The sequence below is a fragment of the Gambusia affinis genome, linkage group LG06, assembly GCF_019740435.1.
Source record: "Gambusia affinis linkage group LG06, SWU_Gaff_1.0, whole genome shotgun sequence".
NCBI classification, from domain to species: domain Eukaryota; kingdom Metazoa; phylum Chordata; class Actinopteri; order Cyprinodontiformes; family Poeciliidae; genus Gambusia; species Gambusia affinis.
In genome coordinates this window covers 24,258,822-24,279,724 of record NC_057873.1, presented here as the reverse complement: position 1 = coordinate 24,279,724, position 20,903 = coordinate 24,258,822, and the positions used below count along the sequence as shown (strand labels likewise).

At 39.4% G+C, this 20,903-nt stretch overlaps 2 protein-coding genes across 4 annotated transcripts in view; one reads left to right on the top strand and one right to left on the bottom strand.

Moving 5' to 3' along the window:
* Positions 1–20,903, bottom strand: part of LOC122832470 (neprilysin-like) — a 60,985-nt gene that overhangs the window by 37,975 nt on the left and 2,107 nt on the right. Inside the window, exons 1-2 of one of the 2 annotated variants that reach the window (XM_044119279.1) lie at positions 17,697–17,791; positions 10,275–10,385 (exon numbers count right to left, since the gene is read on the bottom strand). The gene's annotated coding sequence lies outside the window, so the exon portion shown is untranslated. Of the gene's footprint in view, positions 1–10,274; positions 10,386–17,696; positions 17,792–20,903 lie in introns of those variants that run through there. The other variant, XM_044119281.1, reaches the window with a different exon arrangement.
* LOC122832469 (extracellular calcium-sensing receptor-like) lies at positions 1,319–8,965 on the top strand. Of its 2 annotated transcripts, XM_044119276.1 has the most exons (10): positions 1,319–1,572; positions 1,678–1,981; positions 2,881–2,967; positions 3,074–3,181; positions 3,298–3,464; positions 3,558–4,035; positions 4,115–4,333; positions 4,415–4,538; positions 6,248–6,720; positions 6,829–8,965. In XM_044119276.1, the coding sequence occupies exons 1-10, from the start codon at positions 1,319–1,321 to the stop codon at positions 7,267–7,269; spliced, it is 2,655 nt and encodes an 884-aa protein (XP_043975211.1). In that variant the 3' UTR covers positions 7,270–8,965. The 2 variants fall into 2 exon arrangements, with proteins under 2 accessions (XP_043975211.1, XP_043975212.1); XM_044119277.1 differs by having other exon boundaries at positions 4,223–4,333; positions 6,248–8,965.

Sequence of the window (20,903 nt, the reverse complement as noted above, 5' to 3'; positions counted from 1 at the left end):
AATTTGCTCGTTTAGCTGTGCAAATGTTCAGATTACATGATCGTATGTTGTAGAAATGCTGGATGGTGGAAACCAAAATGTGGTTCAGTGGTAGTAGTTTAACAGTGTGCACACTTATGCAAATAGGTTATTGAAGCTCACGTAGTTTACATTTCCCCTCAAAACCTTTTTTTTTTTTCAGCTGTATTGTACTAAGTGTACAATTAAGCTGAGTATTGTGTTCTACGTGTATTCTACATCATCATTTTTTTTAATCAATTGCTTTGGTGCATTTCTCTGATCAAAATGAAAAAAAAAACTCATAACTGTTAGTTCAACCTCCACAGTATTAAGTCATAAGCTCATCACGGTAGGAAGTTTTCATTTCTTCCAAAAAATGTTGAATCCTTTTGAACATGCATCAGTTGTTTCCACACTATTCTCTCCCTTTTTATAACATTATAATGCAAGTATGTTGTTTCTAAACAATGATGTCAGGACTATCACTTTGATGACATTGGCATAAATACTTGCATTTCTGTGAAAGAGCTATCCATTTTAAACAAGTGATTTGCTTTTTGTGCTAATTCTTTTTTGGGGAAAAAGATCATTAGCTGTTGTACAGTCAAGAGAGAAATGCACTGAAGGAACTGAGAAACACTGGAACAGAAGAAGTATGACAACGTTTATGTCGAGTGCATAAATTTTTTTAATTTGACCTATTTTATACACTATGCTGTTGTTGTACATATATGTTGTAGAAGCCACTTTAAATTTTGGAAAGTGATGCTTCCAGGATTAATGTCTTCTAAAATGGTAGAAATAGTCCCTCTGTTTGTGCACTTGAAAGACAAAAAGTGGATCTAATGTAGTTTAACAGTCCCAGTGACACTTGTCTACTGTGTGCCTCATCGCATCAGTGCAGGGTGAATTAACCTTACTCAAGCATAACTCTGCGTTATGACAGAGCTCATATCCTTCTCCCTGATGTTTCGGTGCCCGTTCCACCTCTTTGTTTTTGTCGTTGCCTGCTGTGAAACCGGGGATTATTTTCCACGGAACACAAGCCAAAAGGGAAATTAAATCTTTCTGAGAGTTTGATGCTGATGAAGGAAATGTTATATATGCCAAAGGGCAGAATCTTTTACATGACACTAGAGGCTGGACAGTTAATCTGCTGCTTTATGAGGGCTGCGCAGACACAGAACTCTGGAGGCTTTTTGAATCAGGCTGTAACGTTCCTCTAAAGTCGTCGAGTCGGCATTTGTGCTTCTCCGTTTAGCGTCTGTTTTTGTACAGCCCATTGTGCTATCATTAGAAGAGGTTTTGATACAGTAGGATGAAGCTATTTTGGATGGGGGTCATTCCTACAAGGAGAACTCGGTTTGTGTTTTTGAGTTTTGTTTTGAATCTGTTATTTCCTTGCAACTCCAGTACAGACCTTAGCCTGCAATGTCGAATGATACCCAATACTATGCCTGTGCTGGAGAAAAAGGGGGACATCGTTTTGGGAGGCCTCTTTTCCCTTCATGACATGGTGGAGGAGCAAAGTTTACCTTTCACCTCACAGCCTCCTAAACGTAAATGCACCAGGTAAGACTTGTAATTAGTTGCTATGTATGTGAGAAAAAAAAACAGTTATCACCCTGATCAGAAAGTTTCTTCATGCAGCGTTCTATCAACACTTTCTCCAACCAGGTTCAATTTCAGAACTTTCCGCTGGATGCAAACTATGATCTTTGCAATCGAAGAGATCAATAAGGAGGGGAAGCTTCTTCCGAACATCACAGTCGGATACAAGATCTATGATTCATGCAGCACACCGCATCAGGCGTTGAAGGCTGCCATGGAGCTAATGGGGGGAGAGAAGAGCTCAGAGGCTGGAGAAAAAACTCAGAGGAATAGCACTTGCAATGAAAGCGTGCCAATGGTGATAGGAGACGGAGGCTCCACTCAGTCTCTTGTTGTGGCTCATTTCCTTGGCGTCTTCACCGTGCCACAAGTAAATGCTTATTGTACTGACTTTGAAAACAATTTATATTCAATGTTTATTTATTTATTTTTTTTAAACCTAATTTTTATTTATTATACCCCTTCAAACACAAGCTTTCTTGTATACTTTTTTTTTTTTTTGTATTTTATGTGCAGGACCAACAGAAAAAGATAGAATACACACTTTTTGAAATATTTTACAAATAAGAATCTGAAAACTGCAACATGCAAATGCAGCAACCCGCAATTTTCTTGTCCCTTTTCCGAGAGAAATGTTCTCGCAGCTTGATGATTCCATCGTGTTTCATTTTGTGTCTCCGGGCCATTAGCAGTTTCAGTTTTCTTGCAAACAAGGGGTTTTTGGTTCAAGCAGTTATTTTTGTTTCGATGTATCCCGTAAAAAAAAAAAAAAAAAAGATTCAGGTTTGTCACATGGCCAAATGTGAAAAGACTTCTACAGTGTTTTGTGCAGCAAAGAATTGTGCCATTGACATTTTCAGATGTTGGATTGACAAGTTTTTCTTTAGATTGGCAAAACTTGATAATGTTTCATAATCAAACGCAGCTTTAAAATGCTCCACCACCATCACTGCATTAGTTGGCCTTCGTGAATATGTTTGCTCTAATTTTCAGAAAATAACTTCTGACTGGTCAGTCATATTTTCACTGAGATTTATTGGATAATTAACTAAAAAAGGTTGGTTATTGCTGTAGATTTTATATGGGGGGATCACGTTAAAGTGGGTTTAGTACAAATGCATGATACACTTTTTATTTGTTAAAAATGACAAAAAGGTTAAATCAGTTTACTCCTATTCCACACTTTTAACTATACTATGCACTACCATTAACACCTCTCCAGGTCTAATTATAACTCACCATTCATTCAATGTTGTGATCATTTCACAGATCAGCTATTTCTCCAGCTGTGCCTGTCTGAGTGACAAAAAGCAGTTCCCTGCCTTCCTAAGGACCATGCCGAGTGACTTCTTCCAGGTTGGAGAGTTTAGCAAAGAAACATTGATCAGAAAAAGAAAAATGTCCCCGTCTGTTACATGATCAAATGGTACTTTCTCTCACTTCAGTATTCCTCTATCCCCAGGTGGAAGCTCTGGTTCAGCTCGTGAAGCATTTTGGCTGGACGTGGGTTGGTGTGATTGCAGGTGATGATGCCTATGGTCGTAACGGGGCAAACATTTTCGCTAATGAGGTGGGTCAAACAGTTATGAATGCAAGTATGAATATTTTGTTTTGCGAGCTAACGTTAAAAATATACCTCACTATGGATCTTCTGGTTTTTTGTTTGTTTTTTTTTTCTTCTCCCAGGTCATAAAGTTGGGTGTTTGTGTTGCCTTTCATAGGATTATCCCTAAGAACAGACAGCAGGCGCAAATTTTACCCATCATTTCCGTCATCCGCCTGTCTGGGGCAAAGGTGATTCTCGTATTTGCTGTGGAACAAGATGCTGCGGCGTTGTTTGACGAAGTACAAAGGTGTGATACTTAAGTTTTAGACTCTGCTGGAAACCAATCATACGCAGAGAACACACATTTCAGTGCTTTTATCTCCATCCCTGTGAAATACAGAAGCAAGCTCACTGGGATACAGTGGTTAGCCAGTGAAGCTTGGAGCACAGCAGCTGTACTTTCCACCCCCGAAAAGTACCACCACATACTCCAGGGTACGGTTGGCTTTGCCATCCAGCAGGCAAACATTCCGGGATTGCGAGACTTTCTGCTTCGCTTAAATCCGTGGAGATCAGATGCCCAGACGGATCCCTTCCTTGTGTCCTTCTGGGAAGAGATGTTTCAGTGCAGCCTGGGTGTTCAAACTGAAAGTCGGGAAAAGGAAGGTGAAAGTAAGCCTCCATGCTCTGGAAAGGAAGACCTTGGGAATGTGACGAATATCTATTCAGATGTATCACAGCTGAGGATTTCCTACAACGTCTATAAAGCGGTGTATGCTGTCGCCTATGCTCTTAAGGCAATGCAAAGCTGTGTGAAAGGAGAAGGACCTTTTTTTCAGCGGTCCTGTGCAGACCCAGGTGTTATTCAGCCTTGGCAGGTACAATTACATGTTTAACTTACTCACTGCAGTTTAAGACATCCCAATTCACTTCTGCTCACACACTTTCTTTGTTTAGCTACTTCATTACCTAAAGCAAGTGCAGTACTTGAATTCATTTGCAAGTGAAATTAAATTCGATGAGAATGGCGACCCTGCAGCAATGTATGATCTCGTTAACTGGCAGATGGATCCAAATGGGAAAATTGAGTTCATCAACATTGGCAAATTTGATGGTGTTAAACAACAACTTTACATCCATGAAGACATCATTTTGTGGAATGGCAACCAAACCAGGGTAAATAGCCAAAATATATGTAGGATTTGTTAACTGTTTTAGCAGAAACAAAGTTTGTTAGGTTTGCTTTTTTTCCTGCAGGTTCCCTCATCAGTATGTAGCAATATTTGTCCTCCAGGCACAAGGAAGGCGATGAGACCTAACTTTCCTGTTTGCTGCTATGACTGTGTGGTTTGTACAGCGGGGAAGATCAGCAATCTCTCTGGTGAGGCCAAATGATTCAGCAGGCCCATTGTGGTGAATAATTTTACATATTGCGCAGGTGCATCTAAAATTTATTTATTAGTTCATTTGAAAAGTAAAATTCGTTTATCAGATTATCCTTACTCCGGTCTTAGGGGGAGGGTAAGTAAATAGTCACACAGCAAGGAGAGGGGGTGGTGCAGGTTGGCCCTTCAAACCGTTGTTTTCCAAAATCACACCAAAAAAAAAAAAAAAAAGAAGTTAATCAACATGCACACCACAGGACCGCACACAGCGTTAAAAGCTTGTGAGGTCCAAATGACCCCGTCTCTTAAGACTGCATGAGGTCTGCATACTGTGTGATATATCTCAACTGTTTATTCTCTAATAATTTTGACAGCGAAGGCTTACAGCGAATGAAAACCCGGAGTTCTGTTTCCCAGAAAGCTAAATTTAGTTTCAAATTCCCGCCAAAGTATCAAGGACCACATTCCTATGCGAGACAGTGTCAAGGACCATGTGAGACACAGTGTTCCCGTCCCTGAGTCAGGTTTTAACATCCTTTCATACCAATGAGAAAATTTGCACATGACGTGCGAGACGTTTCCAGTAAGCCGAGCATCAGATTTTTCTAAGGATTTGTCCAGCCTTCCTGTGTGGGAGAACAGGTTGGGAATATATTCTTTTGAGCCAAAACCGCTAACTTCTCCACTCTGCCACACTCGAAATTTCTTTGATGATGTGGCCTGAGGTTTGACTACTGATGTCAAGACCAGTCTCAAAGTATATGTTGCAATAAAACCCCCAGAAACCTCCTTCCACTAGCTAAATTAACTGTGACGTTGACTGGAAGGTCAGGGTACTTTTCCTTTTGAAGGCCTTTTAAATGGCGTCCTCCCAACAAACTGTGAGCTCGACAAAGTATGCATCGTCAGGACTCAATTTGGTGACTGCTCCACTGCATACACCTGTAAATCTCCCTCAAGCTCTACATTGCCTTATAAGTATTTTGTTTCTCTTCTTCTACACTTTTTACTCAGCTGCTCTTTGCATTCAACATTCTTTGAACAGCCAGGTTCCTTAGATATGACCTTTGATATTTTACCCTTCTTGATGAAAGTGTTATTGTGTAGGACAACGGTCAAGACTGCTGTCTTCCCCAGGATTCAGCAGGGATGGCATAACATTTCTAGAGTAAAACAGTTTTTTGAGTAAAATACAAATTTTCTGGGAAAATTCACTGAGTTTTCTGAGAAGTTTTTGGCTTTCATTAAATCAAGTGAAGTCAAATCTATGGTGGCCCTGAGGTGCAAAACACCACAACATTAACAAAAGCGCTATAAGATTAACGAAGCACAATTACAAATTACAAAAACACAACATTAACAAAAACAGTAGAATGATGTCATCAAAGTCATAAAGCAAGTCCTCATCAAATATGTTGATCATTGTTCCAGTCAAAGGAATAACGATTTACATTAACAGAAAGAAGAAGAAAAAAAAAATATATATATATATATATATATATATATATATATATATATATATATATATATATATATATATATATATATATATATATATATATATATTATTGAATCCACACTTGTTGAAATAAGTTGCTAAAAGCAATTGATATTTTAATAATATTCTGATTTACTGAGACCTGCATAAAGGTGTAATGAAAAAGCTTTGGGTACCATAGCTAAGTCATCTTTATCTCTCCTTTAGACGCCATAGAGTGTGCACAGTGCCCACCGGAGTTCTGGTCCAATGCTGAAAGGACCACATGCATCCCCAAACGGGTGGAGTTCCTCTCCTTTAGAGACACCATGGGCATCACCCTGGTTGCCATTTCTTTCTTCGGCTCGTTCAGCACTTGCATCGTGGTCCTGATATTTTTCTGCAATAGAACCACACCCATTGTCAGAGCTAACAACTCGGCGCTCAGCTTCCTGCTCCTCTTCTCCTTGACTCTATGCTTCTTGTGTTCTCTGACCTTTATTGGCCAGCCATCCAAGTGGTCCTGCATGCTGCGCCACACAGCATTTGGGATCAGCTTTGTGCTCTGTGTCTCCTGCATTCTAGGGAAGACATTAGTGGTGCTGGTAGCCTTCAATGCCAAACTTCCAGGCAGCAATGTCATTAAATGGTTTGGCCCCTCACGGCAAAAAGCAATCATCGCTATTTGTACCGTAACCCAAGTAAGGCTTTGGTGTTTGTTTGTTTTTTTAAAATTGATAATCTGGAAAGAACTTTCAAAATGTTTGAGTAAGATATCTGTGTTTTGTTTTTTGTTTTTTTTTTTGCAGGTCCTTATTTGTACTGTGTGGCTGCTCGTTGCGCCTCCTGCTCCACGTCAACTGATACCACGTGAGGAAGACTTTATCATTCTCTTATGTGACGAAGGCTCATACATTGCATTCGCTTTGGTGCTCAGCTACATCGGGCTCCTGGCAGTCCTCTGTCTTTTCTTGGCCTTCCTGGCCAGGAAGCTTCCCGACAGCTTCAACGAGGCTAGACTCATCACTTTCAGTATGCTGATTTTCTGTGCTGTTTGGATAGCATTTATTCCCGCCTACATCAGCTCTCCGGGGAAGTACGCAACCGTCACAGAGGTGTTTGCAATCCTGGCCTCCAGTTATGGACTGCTGGGTTGCATCTTTGCCCCAAAGTGTTACATGATCCTGCTCAGGCCAGAAAAGAACACAAGGAAACACTTGATGTCCAAAGCTCCCTCTAGCAAATTTTAGATTTTTAACATCTTGTTTCATTTCCTAGCCCAAAAGAAAGAAAGTGCTTGTGGATATATTTTACCACCAGATGGTAGCAGTGAGCTATTAAGATCAATTTAATCTCTGGCTTAGAAAAATAAAACCAGGAATTTCCTTCCTCCTGTCTCACACCTTTCTTCCTACACACTCCCTACCGCTGTCGCCTCCCACACTAACAGCGTTGCAAGACTTCAGAAACAAAGCAATGTCACACAAAGGAGACGGGATGAACCTCCACCTCCCGCCACCGTGAATGTAAATATGGAAGACGTCTCAGAGTCGAATTGTACTAGGATTTGGCAGTCGTGTCATTTGCTCAGTTCACAAAAACAGAGAAAGATGAGGCCCAAGGTTTCTGAGGTGACTCGATGCAGAAATCCCAGCCTTCGCTGGTTAATTGAATCCTGATTCTCTAGAGGCTTTCGCATGAAAACATCCCGCCTGGCTATTAACAAACCAAATTGTGTGACATTTTGCTTCTTTTCCCAGCTTGATTAGCACCAGCAGTGCTTATCCTGGACTGATGGATCGGTTGTTGTTTCCCCAGATATATTAATGTGGCTGAATATGACAGAGAGAACATTACTGGTGTTCAAGAAATAGACAGGAAAAAAGATACAAGAAGTTGTTTTTTTTGTAATTGACCTTGACTCATATCAAAACTTCATTCAGAGAAATCTTTTCACTTTTTGTCATTAAATAATAATTTAGAAGCTTTGGATGGATCTTTGTTAATAGTGCACTGTCTGCAATGATTAGAAATGCTTATGAACGTCGCAATATTTGTTTGATTTCATCTAGAAAACTGGAACACATGTATTCCAAATGACGGTTGAATAATTAATGTAGTTTGAATGAGAAAATGCTGGGTAATTTCCTCAATGAGATGAAAGGAGTGTGAAGTTGTGAACGCGCAGAAAATAAATGTTCTTTTTCAGACGCTGTGAAAAGGGAAGAAGTGTGAAGACGATGATATGGGGACATGTAATAAGAGAATGGCTGGCTGTCATGTACTCAAGTCTTATCTGTTAAGATATCCGGGACTGAGCAGAGGTATAGTGGAGGTCTGTTCTGTCTAAGTAAAAATGTTGAGAACTTTCAACCCTAAAGAGATTGAAGTTGGCATATGCTAAGCTATGAGACATGCTGTCACAGTTTGAATGCAAAGATGAAAAACGGAGAGCTCCTACTGCTACTCATTAAATTTGAGCAGACATGTTAATAATATCAATGCACTTTCTCTGCCAACACCTTTCAATGAGGTTAGAACCATTACTTTAGCTTAATAGAATGCATTAAGGAAGATATTTGCTAGATTGCGAACCCTCTTTCATTTGCCACCGTTTACAGCCTGGCACTGACATCTACTTCACAATTATAATGTTTGAGGGTTTTTTTTTTCTCCTCCCACCTTATTTTGAAGTGTTTGCAAATAACACCAACAATTCAGACAAAAAACACAGAAGCAACACTTAGCATAATGCTTCTGTGTTCAGCTTAGAAGCAATATTTATTTTTTCCTCTGTATTTATTTTTTGGGTGGAGTTCACGCTGTCAGATGAAACGTGTAACTGAAGCCAAACAATCCTGGATTTTGTTGATGTACCAGCCATAAATGTTCAACTTAATTTGGAAACTGCATAGATGTGTAGGTAAACATTTAATATAAGTCTGTATAATGTAACTTATATTTGAAATGTTTATCAAATTTGAGGTTGTAGCTAAATGAATTAAATCTAGATTTTCTTTTTTTTTTTTTTTTTTACACAGAACGACACATTTCAAGTGTTTATTTTTGGTATTCTTGATGACTATGACTCACCGCCGATGAAAACACGAAATTCAAATTCACAGAAGATTTGAAAATTCAGATTGATAAAAGATTTTCAAAACAAAAGTGTAATATTAGGACCATGTTATACACGATCACATTCACTAAAACTCTCCACAAAAAGGGATTTCTAAAAACGACACTTGCCGGAGAGCTGCATCTCGACGGGAAGCAGAGTGGAAGGAAAAATTGTGGCCTAAAAATGCAGCACTCAACAAGACCTGCAGCTCTGGACTTTTAAGAGCCATCACACACAGATGTATATTAAGACATGGATTACAACTTTTGCATTCTAAAGCAGCAACATGGTCAAGTTACAGGCAATGAATTACTGGGATGTTGCTCATGGGATCACGGACTCTGAAGTTCTTGTATTTGTGCTCAGTATTGGTACTGTATCAGTGAGAGCAGGTGTCAGGTTCTGTTCTAAAATCAAATCAGCTTCTGCATTAAACTTGTGCAATTTGACCAATTTGACTCTTGGAACTCAAATTAAACGTGAGTTTCATTGCGTTCCATTGAAACTCATGTCCCATACCCGGCGGTCTATGTACGTCACCCAAACACAGAGACGGAGGTGGCAACTGATTTTGATAATTTAACGAAAAACACAAACTTACACAATGACATGTACTTAAATAAACATTTTCTTTGAGGACTTCCTAAAAATTCGCCAAATGTTGTGAAAAGTAAACCAAATTTTAACAACCAACGAAAAAGGGGATTCCAGTGCAACATGTTCAAAAGAAGCACAATTGGTAACACTGCTCACCCTCTATCTCTGAAAACATATACAGGTAATGACAGATTGGAAAATATATTTACTCAATAAAAAACCCAACATATCCACATGAGATATTTTAAACAACCCCATATTTGTGAACGATCTCGCATAAAAAAGATGATTCATCATAACAATAAAAACGCCCCCAGATGAGAAACTGATGATGTAGTATTATTCTGAAAAACCTTGGCTCATGACATTCATTTGGACATCACTTTGATGCTCATCACCCACTCAGTCTGGCTGAAAAGAGATGCACAGAATACTAAAGGACTGCCTCAGTGGAAAAGAGACCTGCTTTTCTTCTAGGTTTCCTGGGTGGAGGATAGATTTTTACAGACATACTTGAACAATAAGATTGTGTGAAACCTCTTAGCTGTGGTGAGGGCATCGGCGTGACACTGATGCCCTTCTGCTTGGATCATCTACCACGACACACTGTCACGGTTGTGGAGGAGTCCAATCATCGACGGGTCAAGGCTGTTTCAGCAACAAAAGGGGGAAAAAAAATACTCATGTTGTTATAGTTGATATGTAGGACGTGTGAAAGCACGACTTCTAACAAACATTTCTTTTTACCAGAGTTGCTCATTCCTTTTGATACTGGCTCTTCCAGGTGGCTTCTATTACATCAATAAAAGATAAAAGAAATGAGATCGCAGCGGCCCATAGAAACTGAATGAGTAATAAGCTCATCCATAGTCATACCAATCACCAGATAGCACTATGTTGTCCTTTTTACATAGTCTGTCAAATAATCAGCAGTTTTGAAGATCCTTTTTTTTTTTAGTTGAAGTGGCATGAAGTGGCATGAGTCACGGTCGCTTGTGTAATTTTTGTGTGAGACATCTCATTAAGATGCCAAGTAGGTTTTATGGGCGGGAAAGTGCTCCAAAACGGGTAAACATGAGCATGTAGATAACGTGAAGCTGATAGATGCATGGTGTCTTACAATGAGAGACATGGAAAAACTCACACATCACACATATTTAACAAAATACAACCCAAAACATAGCTTATAGCAAAAGGTTGTCCATTTTGCAGATATTGTGGCAAGTTTAATGTTTTACGTTCAAAGACTTTAAGGATTAAGCAAGCAATTATTAGATCGTACTTGCAGACAAGATTAACAATGGGGACATTTAAACTGTTATATTAAAAGATGTCTTTGGTTTTTTTTGTTGGCACATTAAAACAAAAATCCCTATATAAATCCAGACAAACTTCAATATTAAGAGTTTATGCCCTCTTTCTTATTGTTTTTTATTTAGATATTCTATTTTATTTAAATTTTATCTGAGCGTTCACAAAAACACCAAATCTAAAAGATACCAAACAGGAACCCGTGACTCGAGGGAAGCACAAGTAAAATCTCAGGCACAATTGTGACACTTCCATTAGAGCGAACGTAAGCTCGCCTAACAGCTATGCAAACAGGAAAGATCAGCATTCTGACAGAGAATAGCTTGCCTTTGTTAAATGTATCTGAAAAAGCTCGGAGCGCCAGGAGGAGTCAGACACTGGCCAGGCAATAAGAGGCAGTAAAACTCTCTCCGCCAACATTAATGCACGTAATGTTCTCCGGTTGTCCATAACCTCCTTCTCTCGCTGGCGCTCTTTCCCTCTGCGGGGGGAGAGACGGAGGCAGACGCAGCAAATAGCTCCGCAGCTGGTAAAATAAGATTGAACCCCAAAGCATGGAGAGGTAGAAGTGAGGAAAACAAAAAGCAAAGATTGAAGCACGAATCCCACCGGGCAATTTTGATCACAAAGAGAGACGATTCCAAACTGTGGGGCCTTTGCCGGCTAAAAAAGTAAAACTTAAAAGTGAATTATTAAACTGGATTATGTTTTAATCCGAAAGGGGATTAAAACTTAAGTAAGAAATGATGCGTCAGTTTATTAGTGACTGTTCACATTATTGAACATCCTCGTAGCACGACGCTGTGGTTGCCATGCTTCACACTGTGCTGTGCTGTGGAATCTGTTTGGTAATGATCTGCTTACTATCTGTACCCAAAAAGATAAATCTTGTTTTTATCAGCCCTTAAAATGTTACCTTTCCTTTTGCTTTCTTGGCTGGTCAATTATGAAATGTGTAACTGTAAATGTACAATCTTTTCTAGGACTGGGCTTCTTCCTGAGAGCTCGACTTCACATAAACGTCTTGTACTTGTTGCAGCGCTCAGACGACTGTAGGTCTTCTGTCTTTTTGTTTCAAATACGGAACAATCTCACTGTAATTATTTTCAAAATGTCCTTTTAAGGACATTTCTGCTTAATTAATAGCTTAATTAAGCAGAAGCAGCAGTAAGCATGTCATGTTATTTTTTCTAGGCACTACGAAATTATTTGCTACATAAAAAATATAACTTCAGGGATAGCTCTGGTTAGCGATGTCACATTTTCTTATTTTCTTATTAATTAGTTTTGTAAAGATTACCTTAACAAATAACATGACCTGTAATACTGTGATTGATTACTCTACTTCAACCATAACTACTTAATTAAAGTAATTATTTTTACTTTAATAATCAGAATAAAATGAATGTGGTCTTTTAAAATGCGGTCCCTGGTGCAGAATAGGTATCCCCCATTGAATTAAAATGAAACAGTGTATTTTAATTGGCAGCAAAACTACTTGGAGGGCAGGATGGTCAGAACACTGCAGCATGCAAGAGACAGAAAAACAATGTGGTGTTCAGACTGGTCAGCAGGACTCAATCAAGGATTAAAATGTGAAACCATATTACAATATCGCCAATCAAAAATCTTTAAAAGGCTGCATGACTGCTTAATAAAGTGAAGATAATGCGGCTGACAGAAACGCATTGAATATTCATTTAACAGCTGACAGTTAAAAGGCCTTTTACTCGTCTTCAGATGAATTTTACAAAAACTCGTGAATTAATTGAACTCTTCTAAATATTCTTCTTTTTGTTAATGTAACTTTGGTCATGGGAAAATTACTAAAGCCCCACACAGTGCTCTTTGCACTGCTATTTATTTTTTTTAAATGGTTTTTAAGATAGATCACTACACACACCTCTGGATAGTTAAGAGACAAACATCGCAGAGCTGTTAATGTGGGACAGATGCACAAACACTTCACATGTAGCCGATGCTGTTAAACTGAGAGTCAAACCCATTCCCTCTCAATTATCCACTCAGTTTCCTGCTTTCATATATATATTTTTAAAAAAACTACATTGAATCATATCAACTTTCAGAGTGAGAATGGTCAACAATGCCAAACTGTTGCTTTGTGACCTATGAAATGCCAAAATGATCATCAAGTGAGGGTGTGAGTCTCCTTTTCTTTAAAGTTCATCTGTTTCCTTCCAGGTGTAAAGTCAACTTGAATCACCCTTTCTGGTAAAGAAAGGAGCTTTATATGTGTATATATATATATATCCTGTCCAAATGGCCACAGACTGAAACCAAAACCTCATTGCCAAGTGTTTCCTCTACGACTCATCCCTGAAGAAGAAATGAAACAGTAATATTGAGTAATATTCATCCCAAGAATCATTTCAATGATGTATTACTTTCTAATGACGCGACAACAAGCCAGCGACATTTACAAATTACTCCACTGGTAATTAATTACAGCATCTCGCAACAGAAATGTGACTACACTGGAGAAACAAACACGTTCTACTGTAAATGTGATGCTTCCATCTGAACCGTCGCAGCAACAAAAATCGGAGGGGAGGGGGGGGGAATAAATCTTTCATCCTCTGCTGGTTTTCAAAAATTAAACATCGATTTGTTTCTCACTGGCTGCAATAAATATTTTAACCCCTACAAAAATAAAAAAAAGAAGAGTCACACTTCCCTCTCCCACAATAGGCCATGCGCCTATGCGGCAGGGAGGTCAATTAAATAATTAATTTTAGATAATCCTGATCTCAGCTCATTATGTAAATAAAGCACACGTGTCCACAGAATACATTTTTCTCTCTTACTTCACCACAAAGAGCTTTTCTATGTACTACAGTACCAAGACATTGAATCCACACAAAGCTGGGGTGGACTCCAACACATCCAAATATAGAAAAGCTGACACCCAAGGTCTGACAGTTAATCAGAAATGGAAAAAAAATAAATAAATAAAAAGATAACTGCCTGCACTTTTTTTTATAAAACATTGCATGAATCTTGTTCAGATCCTATACCTGTTAAACGTCAACAGCTCCGATCAGAGTCACAGTTTTGATTAATACTTAATAATAAATTAGATCCTTGGAAAAATATTAAGCACGATATTCATTTATTTGAAAATCTTAAGACTAAAGTATGGAGAAGAAAGGTGCGTGTGCGTGTGTGTGTGGGGTCGGGGGTGGACAGGAAGTGAAGAGTAATAGAGAAGATTAATACGGTTTCTAAATGGTAAATATTAAACAAGTTATAGAATGTTGCCCATCTAAGATTTTCTCGTCAGGCAAAGCTGTCAGCTGGTCTGAATGTAGAAACACAGAATGGTTTTGATGTTTTCATCAATTGTTTAGCTTTTTTGTCGTTGTTTTTTTTCCTGGTTAGTACAAGTGGCTAAAAAGGAGAACGTGGAAAGTGAAAAGACACACAGGGGAATTGTAGTGACACTTTTGAAATGAGGCATTAAAGTAACCTTGGGAATTTTTTTTGGGGTTATTCCCCCAACCTCCTCCTGAGCACACCTATCAACACTGGAATCTCAAGCCGGACAAACTCATCATCTGCAGACACCCTCTATCAGTAGCAGCAGCTGAGCCGTAGTAAATTTATGTGCATGATCAGTGGGCACTGGGCAAAAGGACAGCAGGGCAGCTTGCTGCTCAGACAGAAAAGGAAGTAGCTGACTGAAAAGACAGGAGTGCTTATTAAATACATTCACTGCGTTTTATGAACGTATTCATATCTGTTGTTCTCCGTTTTCGTCACACTGCAACTGTGACGCACCCTACTGGAGAGTTATGTGACATACAGTACAAACAGCCAGGCTCTTTAGATTGACTTTCCCTGTAGTGTCGTGTGGTCTGGTCTAGTGGCCTTACAGAAAATATTAACAAACTTCAAACACTTCAAAACGGAGCAGCAAGCATTGTGCTGCATTGTCAAGTGTTAAAAACAATGCGTCACATTTTAGGATGCCGTTCCATTAAAGATGGATAAAACCACCCATTACTTGCGTTTTTCAAAGACGTCGCTTTCTGTAGAACACCTATGTGACGTTATTTCAGAATACATTGTTTAGCCAAAATACACATGTTCACTTTACTGGACATGCTATTGAAAAGAAATCCCTTTAGCCAGACATTAGAAGGAACGTACATAAGAGAACTGTGTTATTCCGTGTTATGCAATGCCAACTGATGGTATATTTAATGATAGTAAACATTTTAAAGAACATATTAAACAATGTTTTAGTAAACTGATTGTAAATTGACTCCGCTACACTACAGCTAACTGTATGCGTAAGCTAAAATTACATGTATTCTGTCACAGGGTCTTGTATGTTTTCATTTAATTTCTAAAAACTGTTTCCGTGATGTAAATCACGTGATATGTGAACAGTTTGTAAGACTAGTGGCGGCTGCAGCCTGCAGCCAAACGTGGATCCTAAACACACTAAGCTAAACCAAGTGAATTCTGGTGGCGGTAGCAAACTCTCCAGCTTTTCTCTAAAGAAACTCTTAGTTTACAGCATATGTCACAACAAGAACACACCTGCTCCCGTCATATTTGCAAATATTAAGGATGAGAAATAATCCCCTCAAAAACACAACAGCAGCAGTGAGCCATTAGCGACTCTCACCACGGTCACGTAAAACACCAAAAAACAAAACAAAACAAAAAAGACGTCAAAGAGAGGCTAGAAAAGCTTCACAATCATTAACTGGTGTCGCGCTTAAACGCATAGAAAGCATTTCGGATTTGCCAAATGATATTTCTGTCCAATTATCACAGGCATGTGGCTGCTGACAGAGCTGAGCTTCGTGCCAAGTAAGCATCAGCTGCCACAAGTGAAATCGTGCAGGGTGTCTGAGTGGCTGTAGCGTTTCAACAAGTAAGGACAATGGAGGAGAGTCGAATGAAGGAAAGACTATTGTTCACCTCAAGAAAAACACGTCACGGAAAACGATTGTTACAACAACGCGCAATCCCGATAGGGTGACTTCGAACCAAAAAGGAGAGACTCGCCGAGCACCAACATCTGCTGCCTGACAAAAACACTACCCGCAAACTGGCAGGGGCCCCCATCCATGCCGACACCGGGCCAGCACAGCTGCAGAGCATCGGCCCGGACGAGAGGAGAGCCGCTGGGGAAATCCAGAACAATAAACCATTAAAGGACATTTGTTACTCCACACGGTCAACTAGGCAGCGCCAGATTAAAGTAATGCAGGCGACATACAATAACGAAAAAACAACAGCAACAAGAAGAAGAAGAAGAAAAAAAAATCGAAAACAATACTGTCGAAGTAACGAAGATGGATGCGTGCTTGCTTTGAGCAACTGTTGCTCCGGGTCATTTCATGACACATCAAAAGGCAGAAGGAGGAAGACAAGACATCTGATCTAAAGTAATCGCTGCCAACAGGGAGAAAATCCAACTGTGTCTCAGCAGGGGAGGAAATTGGAGAAAACAAGAGGTAGGGTTTGTTGCGTGGGGGGAACTCAGGAGAAACGGTGCAGGCAAATCACCTACAGACGCAGTCGGAACTGTAATTAAAATTCTACGAAACGGCTTTATATATATGCAAAAGGCGCGCGCGCGAGAGAGAGCTGTCATTTTCAGAAGCAGCCCCTGCCGGTTGCAAGTGCTCATCCAATTACACTATGAGTGTCCTCTCTTCCTGTCCTCTCCTTTTTCCAGCGATCTCCACTTTCCAGCCCACCTGCTCCCTTTCTTTTGTCTGCTCTCTTCGTTCATCCTTTTATATATATATATATAGTTCTTGAGAGGTCACGAGTAATGAGCGCTCCCTTTCCCCTCTGTGCCGAGTGCGGCATGGACAAAATGCTAATTTATTCCTGGTGCTCCAGCAGCGGCTCCGTCTTCTCTACGGTTTATTTTTAAACCTCGCGCTTTAATTCCGCGTCGTCTCGTTTCGAATAGTTTCAGCAGATTCAAAGATCAAATTGAGAGTTTTTACTCAGGAGTTTAAAATACTTTGTGCTTCAATGTCAGTTAGCTGGAGATGAAACTATACCTGACAGGTGATCTTCTTGACTTTGTATTTCTGTTTTGGTTTATTAAACTAAAATATTTTTTTCATGCATTTATTTATTTTGATGTGGGGTCCTTATAGTCAGGGTTTATAGGCCTGACTTTAAAAGGTTAAGACCTTTCTGCTGGGATTTGGCTTTTTCCAAACCTGGCCACATCTTAACCAGTGGTAACGAGATGTTTCAGTTTATAAAGTGAATATCTTGATATTCATTTGAAAAAGAGAGGAAGAAAAGAAAAAAAAAAGTTCCAAAGTTGCGTTCAAATAAGCAGCCGTTCAAAATCACCACTTCACTTACCAAACAATTAACAAAAGTGTGACTAAGGCCCTGTTTACACGACAACAATTTCTGGTGAAAACGAACGAGTTTTGTTGTGTTTGTACTTTACATTTACATGAAACCACCGAATGTTTTCTCTGACAACGGCACAGATTGAGAACAGGTTCCAGACTGCAATGGTTCTGAAACGTACAGAGTAAATGGATCTTTTCTGTTAGGGAATCTCTAGTTCATGCATAGTATCAAGCAAAACACAGCTGCCTCCTACAATCCACAGAAGAAGAAGAAACTACTTACAATGCTGGTGTTACAGCAATTCGTGTTTCCCCTTCAGATACGGTTCCCCCAGCGACTCTTCACCGCGTGCTTGTCAGCGCTCTTATCTAGAGAACTACGGACACCGTGAAAGCTCAAACAACGTGTTCCAGCGACGTTATCCCACTTTTTTCCAACTGCACCCTAATCAGACACATACGGAAGAGGATTAGGGCCACCGAAAAAAAAAAAAAAAAGAATTCTGAGTTTAAAGTCAGAATTTTTATTTAATTTTTTTCGGTGGCCCTGATCCTCTTCCGTAGACACACATATACGTGTTTCCCCCCAATATCTGGGGGAACAGTACCAGATGGGGAAACGCGAATCGACGTGCTTTCAAGTAGAACTTAAAAAAAAAAAAATACATACGCATTTAGTTTCAAAGAACCTAGCACCAACTAGTGGCTTGGCGAGAGCATTACACCTTTTCGATGTGTACCGTTACTGTGTAAACAAAGATCGCAATTAGAATGTCTTCATGTAAATGTAATAACAGAAACGAAACAAAAATTCAATTTTCATTGTATCATTGTCATGTAAGCAGGGCCTTGGTCTAATGAAAAGCAAAGATGCCAAACAGTCATGACGTTCAATCTGTTGGTTCTGCGTAATTATGTGATTAAGTTAAAGGTCGTGTTCTAAATAATACCAGTATTGGTTGAATCATTTATTCCGAGAAGAAACAGGTGCCAAACATGTGGACCTTGTTGAAGGCAATAAATGATGCCGGTTATAATATGTTCCTCTCAGGAAAAAAAAAAAAAAACGAGTAAAAGGGTTAATTCCAGACATTGCGCAAAAGAACATCCCACTTTGATTAAAGAGTTGATTGGAAACAGAAAGACATAAACAAGTACAAAAAAAAAAAGGACCGGCTGCTCAGCAAAACAATCTGATATACCTTTAAAATTGATGCCGCAACCAGACAGACGTGGAAGAAATCGGACAACCAACGGATCAGTTATCAGCGCCGTGGTGATACCGAAGGCTTTACACTTTCCTGAAGTGTAATAACATCGTGATGCTAATGGGAAGTTACAACCTCGACTGGAAATCAAAGTCAAATGACGTGCTGGAGATGCAAAGATTTGCAAAAGAAAACAGAAAGTATTGACTGATATGAAAGACAGACCGCTCTGTTTGAGTCTTGACGGTTCATCAGACCGTCACTCAACAATGAGTTCTAGACACACTACACTACATGGTGGCCTTATCATTCTGCTACAGAGGTATACTTATTGATCACAAATGAGTTTTGATACATCAAAATACTTCAATAGTTCATGATGCTTTGTGGTAAAGAGAAAATCGCCCTTAAAATGAGTGACAAAACAAGCTCTCAAACACTGGAAAGCCTCTCTGGTTTCCTTAAAAGTACGAAGTTATACCCTAAACACTGTTGACAAATGACTGTGTCGCTTAATATACAGACCAATATCCTCCTGAAACATGCACATGTAACCGAAGCGACCCGTCTGATCCGAGATCCAAGCATGTAGATTTACGACTTCTGGTGTGACGGTGTGAAAGCAACAAACTCTCTGCTTTTCAGATTGGTAATAAGAGATTATTTTGGACAAGAGGATGTATAGAACAAAACACTTTACTTTAATCATCACAGAGCTGCAGAAGAACAGACCAAAAGTTTGACCCGATTCAAAACATCTCAGCTATGCTCTCAAATGGAGTCATCCAGAGTCCTGAGGCAGCACTTTCAGTCTGCAATCATCTCCAAAGTGACTGAAACCTCAGAGAGAGAATTGTTGAAGAACAACAGTGTTTGGAGCACTGAACAATCGCAGCTGTGTGACAACAAAGGACGCCAAGGACTTTCCTAATTTGACCTGAGATTATTTAGGGTAAATTTACAGGTTAACAATTTTTTTTTCTTAAACAAAATCTTTCATCAGTTTAGTAAGTTAGTACTTGTAGTTTGGGTAAACTCTGGACAAATAGTTCATTTCACTGGAAATCTTCAGATTCATTCCATTGTGTAAAAAAGTAAAAGATGGCAAATTGGGGATTTTCTCATTCGATCGCAAGTATCTCCTTGGCATTTCTGAAAGCTCATTATTGGATTTGCTGACTCCACTAAGCATCAGGGAGCTGCCGCCGCCTTACATTCTGGGTTTTCACATCACTTTAAAAGCTGCAAGCGGTAAAAGCTGTCAGCTCCGTTTAGACTTCGACCTTTATTCAGAGGAAACTTGGCTGACAGTAGTGTAAGAACAGGCAAAAACACGATACACATGACAATAGTCAACATAATACAATAAACCTGAGCAGTCCAGCCATACAAGTATAAGTTACTAGGCAAATATATTTATCAAATATATTAGATGATGGCTCTTAAATGTAGTGAAATGTTACAGTTAGCTCCCTTGGAGAGTTTTTACTGTTTATAGTGCCTTGTTGCTTCTGCCAACTCAGCCTCAAGCCATAGATAGCTGTGTGAATTTTGGCTGAAGAAGCCATCAAGTCAATATTTAAACTGCAACTGGGTCAGATGATTGTTGAGAGTGTATTTCTTAACAAAGAAAATGCCCTACAAGTTCCATTTTAAAGGATTGGGTGAACAAAGCAAAAGCTTGACAGTATTCCCCTTTTAAACACAACACATGGAAAACAGCGAAATGTATTTGTCTCTTAAAAAGATGCAGTTTTCAAAATTGCTGTAAGTGCCAACCATTTTTGCAGTGAGATATCCTTCAGAGATGAGCAGCTGCTGCCAAGTCCCGTTGCTGTACAAGCAGATTTTGCAAGAGCTTTCAAAGTCAAGATGCATTTAATCTCACTTTGAACCATGTCCACACTGAACTACAGCAAAGGCTTTCAAGTACCACTGCAGCTTTAGCCGAACATAACATTTGCTAGCAGCAAGACATCTTTGTGGTTTGATTCCCACACATTGGATGCGACTATTTCAGCATTTATGACATACCGAACAAGCAGTAGACAGCAGTTATTCTAACACCTGAGTCCATCCTGACATAACGGCCTTATTCTTTACGTATTGTGCTTGCATAAAACAAAGCCTGTTACTTAACCGCAACAGTTACATGCCTCGTTCCTACAGAGAACGGCCAGGGAGAACATTGATGCTTAACTTTTACTGAATGTTTTTACAAGACTACAAAACTGGTAAAGCAACAAATCAGTTATGTCCAAACTTTGTCGGCTTAGATCATC

Excerpts from the sequence above, each read along its gene's own strand:
- LOC122832469 (XM_044119277.1), top strand. The coding sequence starts at position 1,319 with ATGAAGCTATTTTGGATGGGGGTCATTCCTACAAGGAGAACTCGGTTT. Across the intron at positions 3,182-3,297 it reads CAAACATTTTCGCTAATGAG|GTCATAAAGTTGGGTGTTTG; the intron begins GTGGGTCAAACA and ends TTCTTCTCCCAG. Across the intron at positions 4,334-4,414 it reads GGAATGGCAACCAAACCAGG|GTTCCCTCATCAGTATGTAG; the intron begins GTAAATAGCCAA and ends TTTTTCCTGCAG.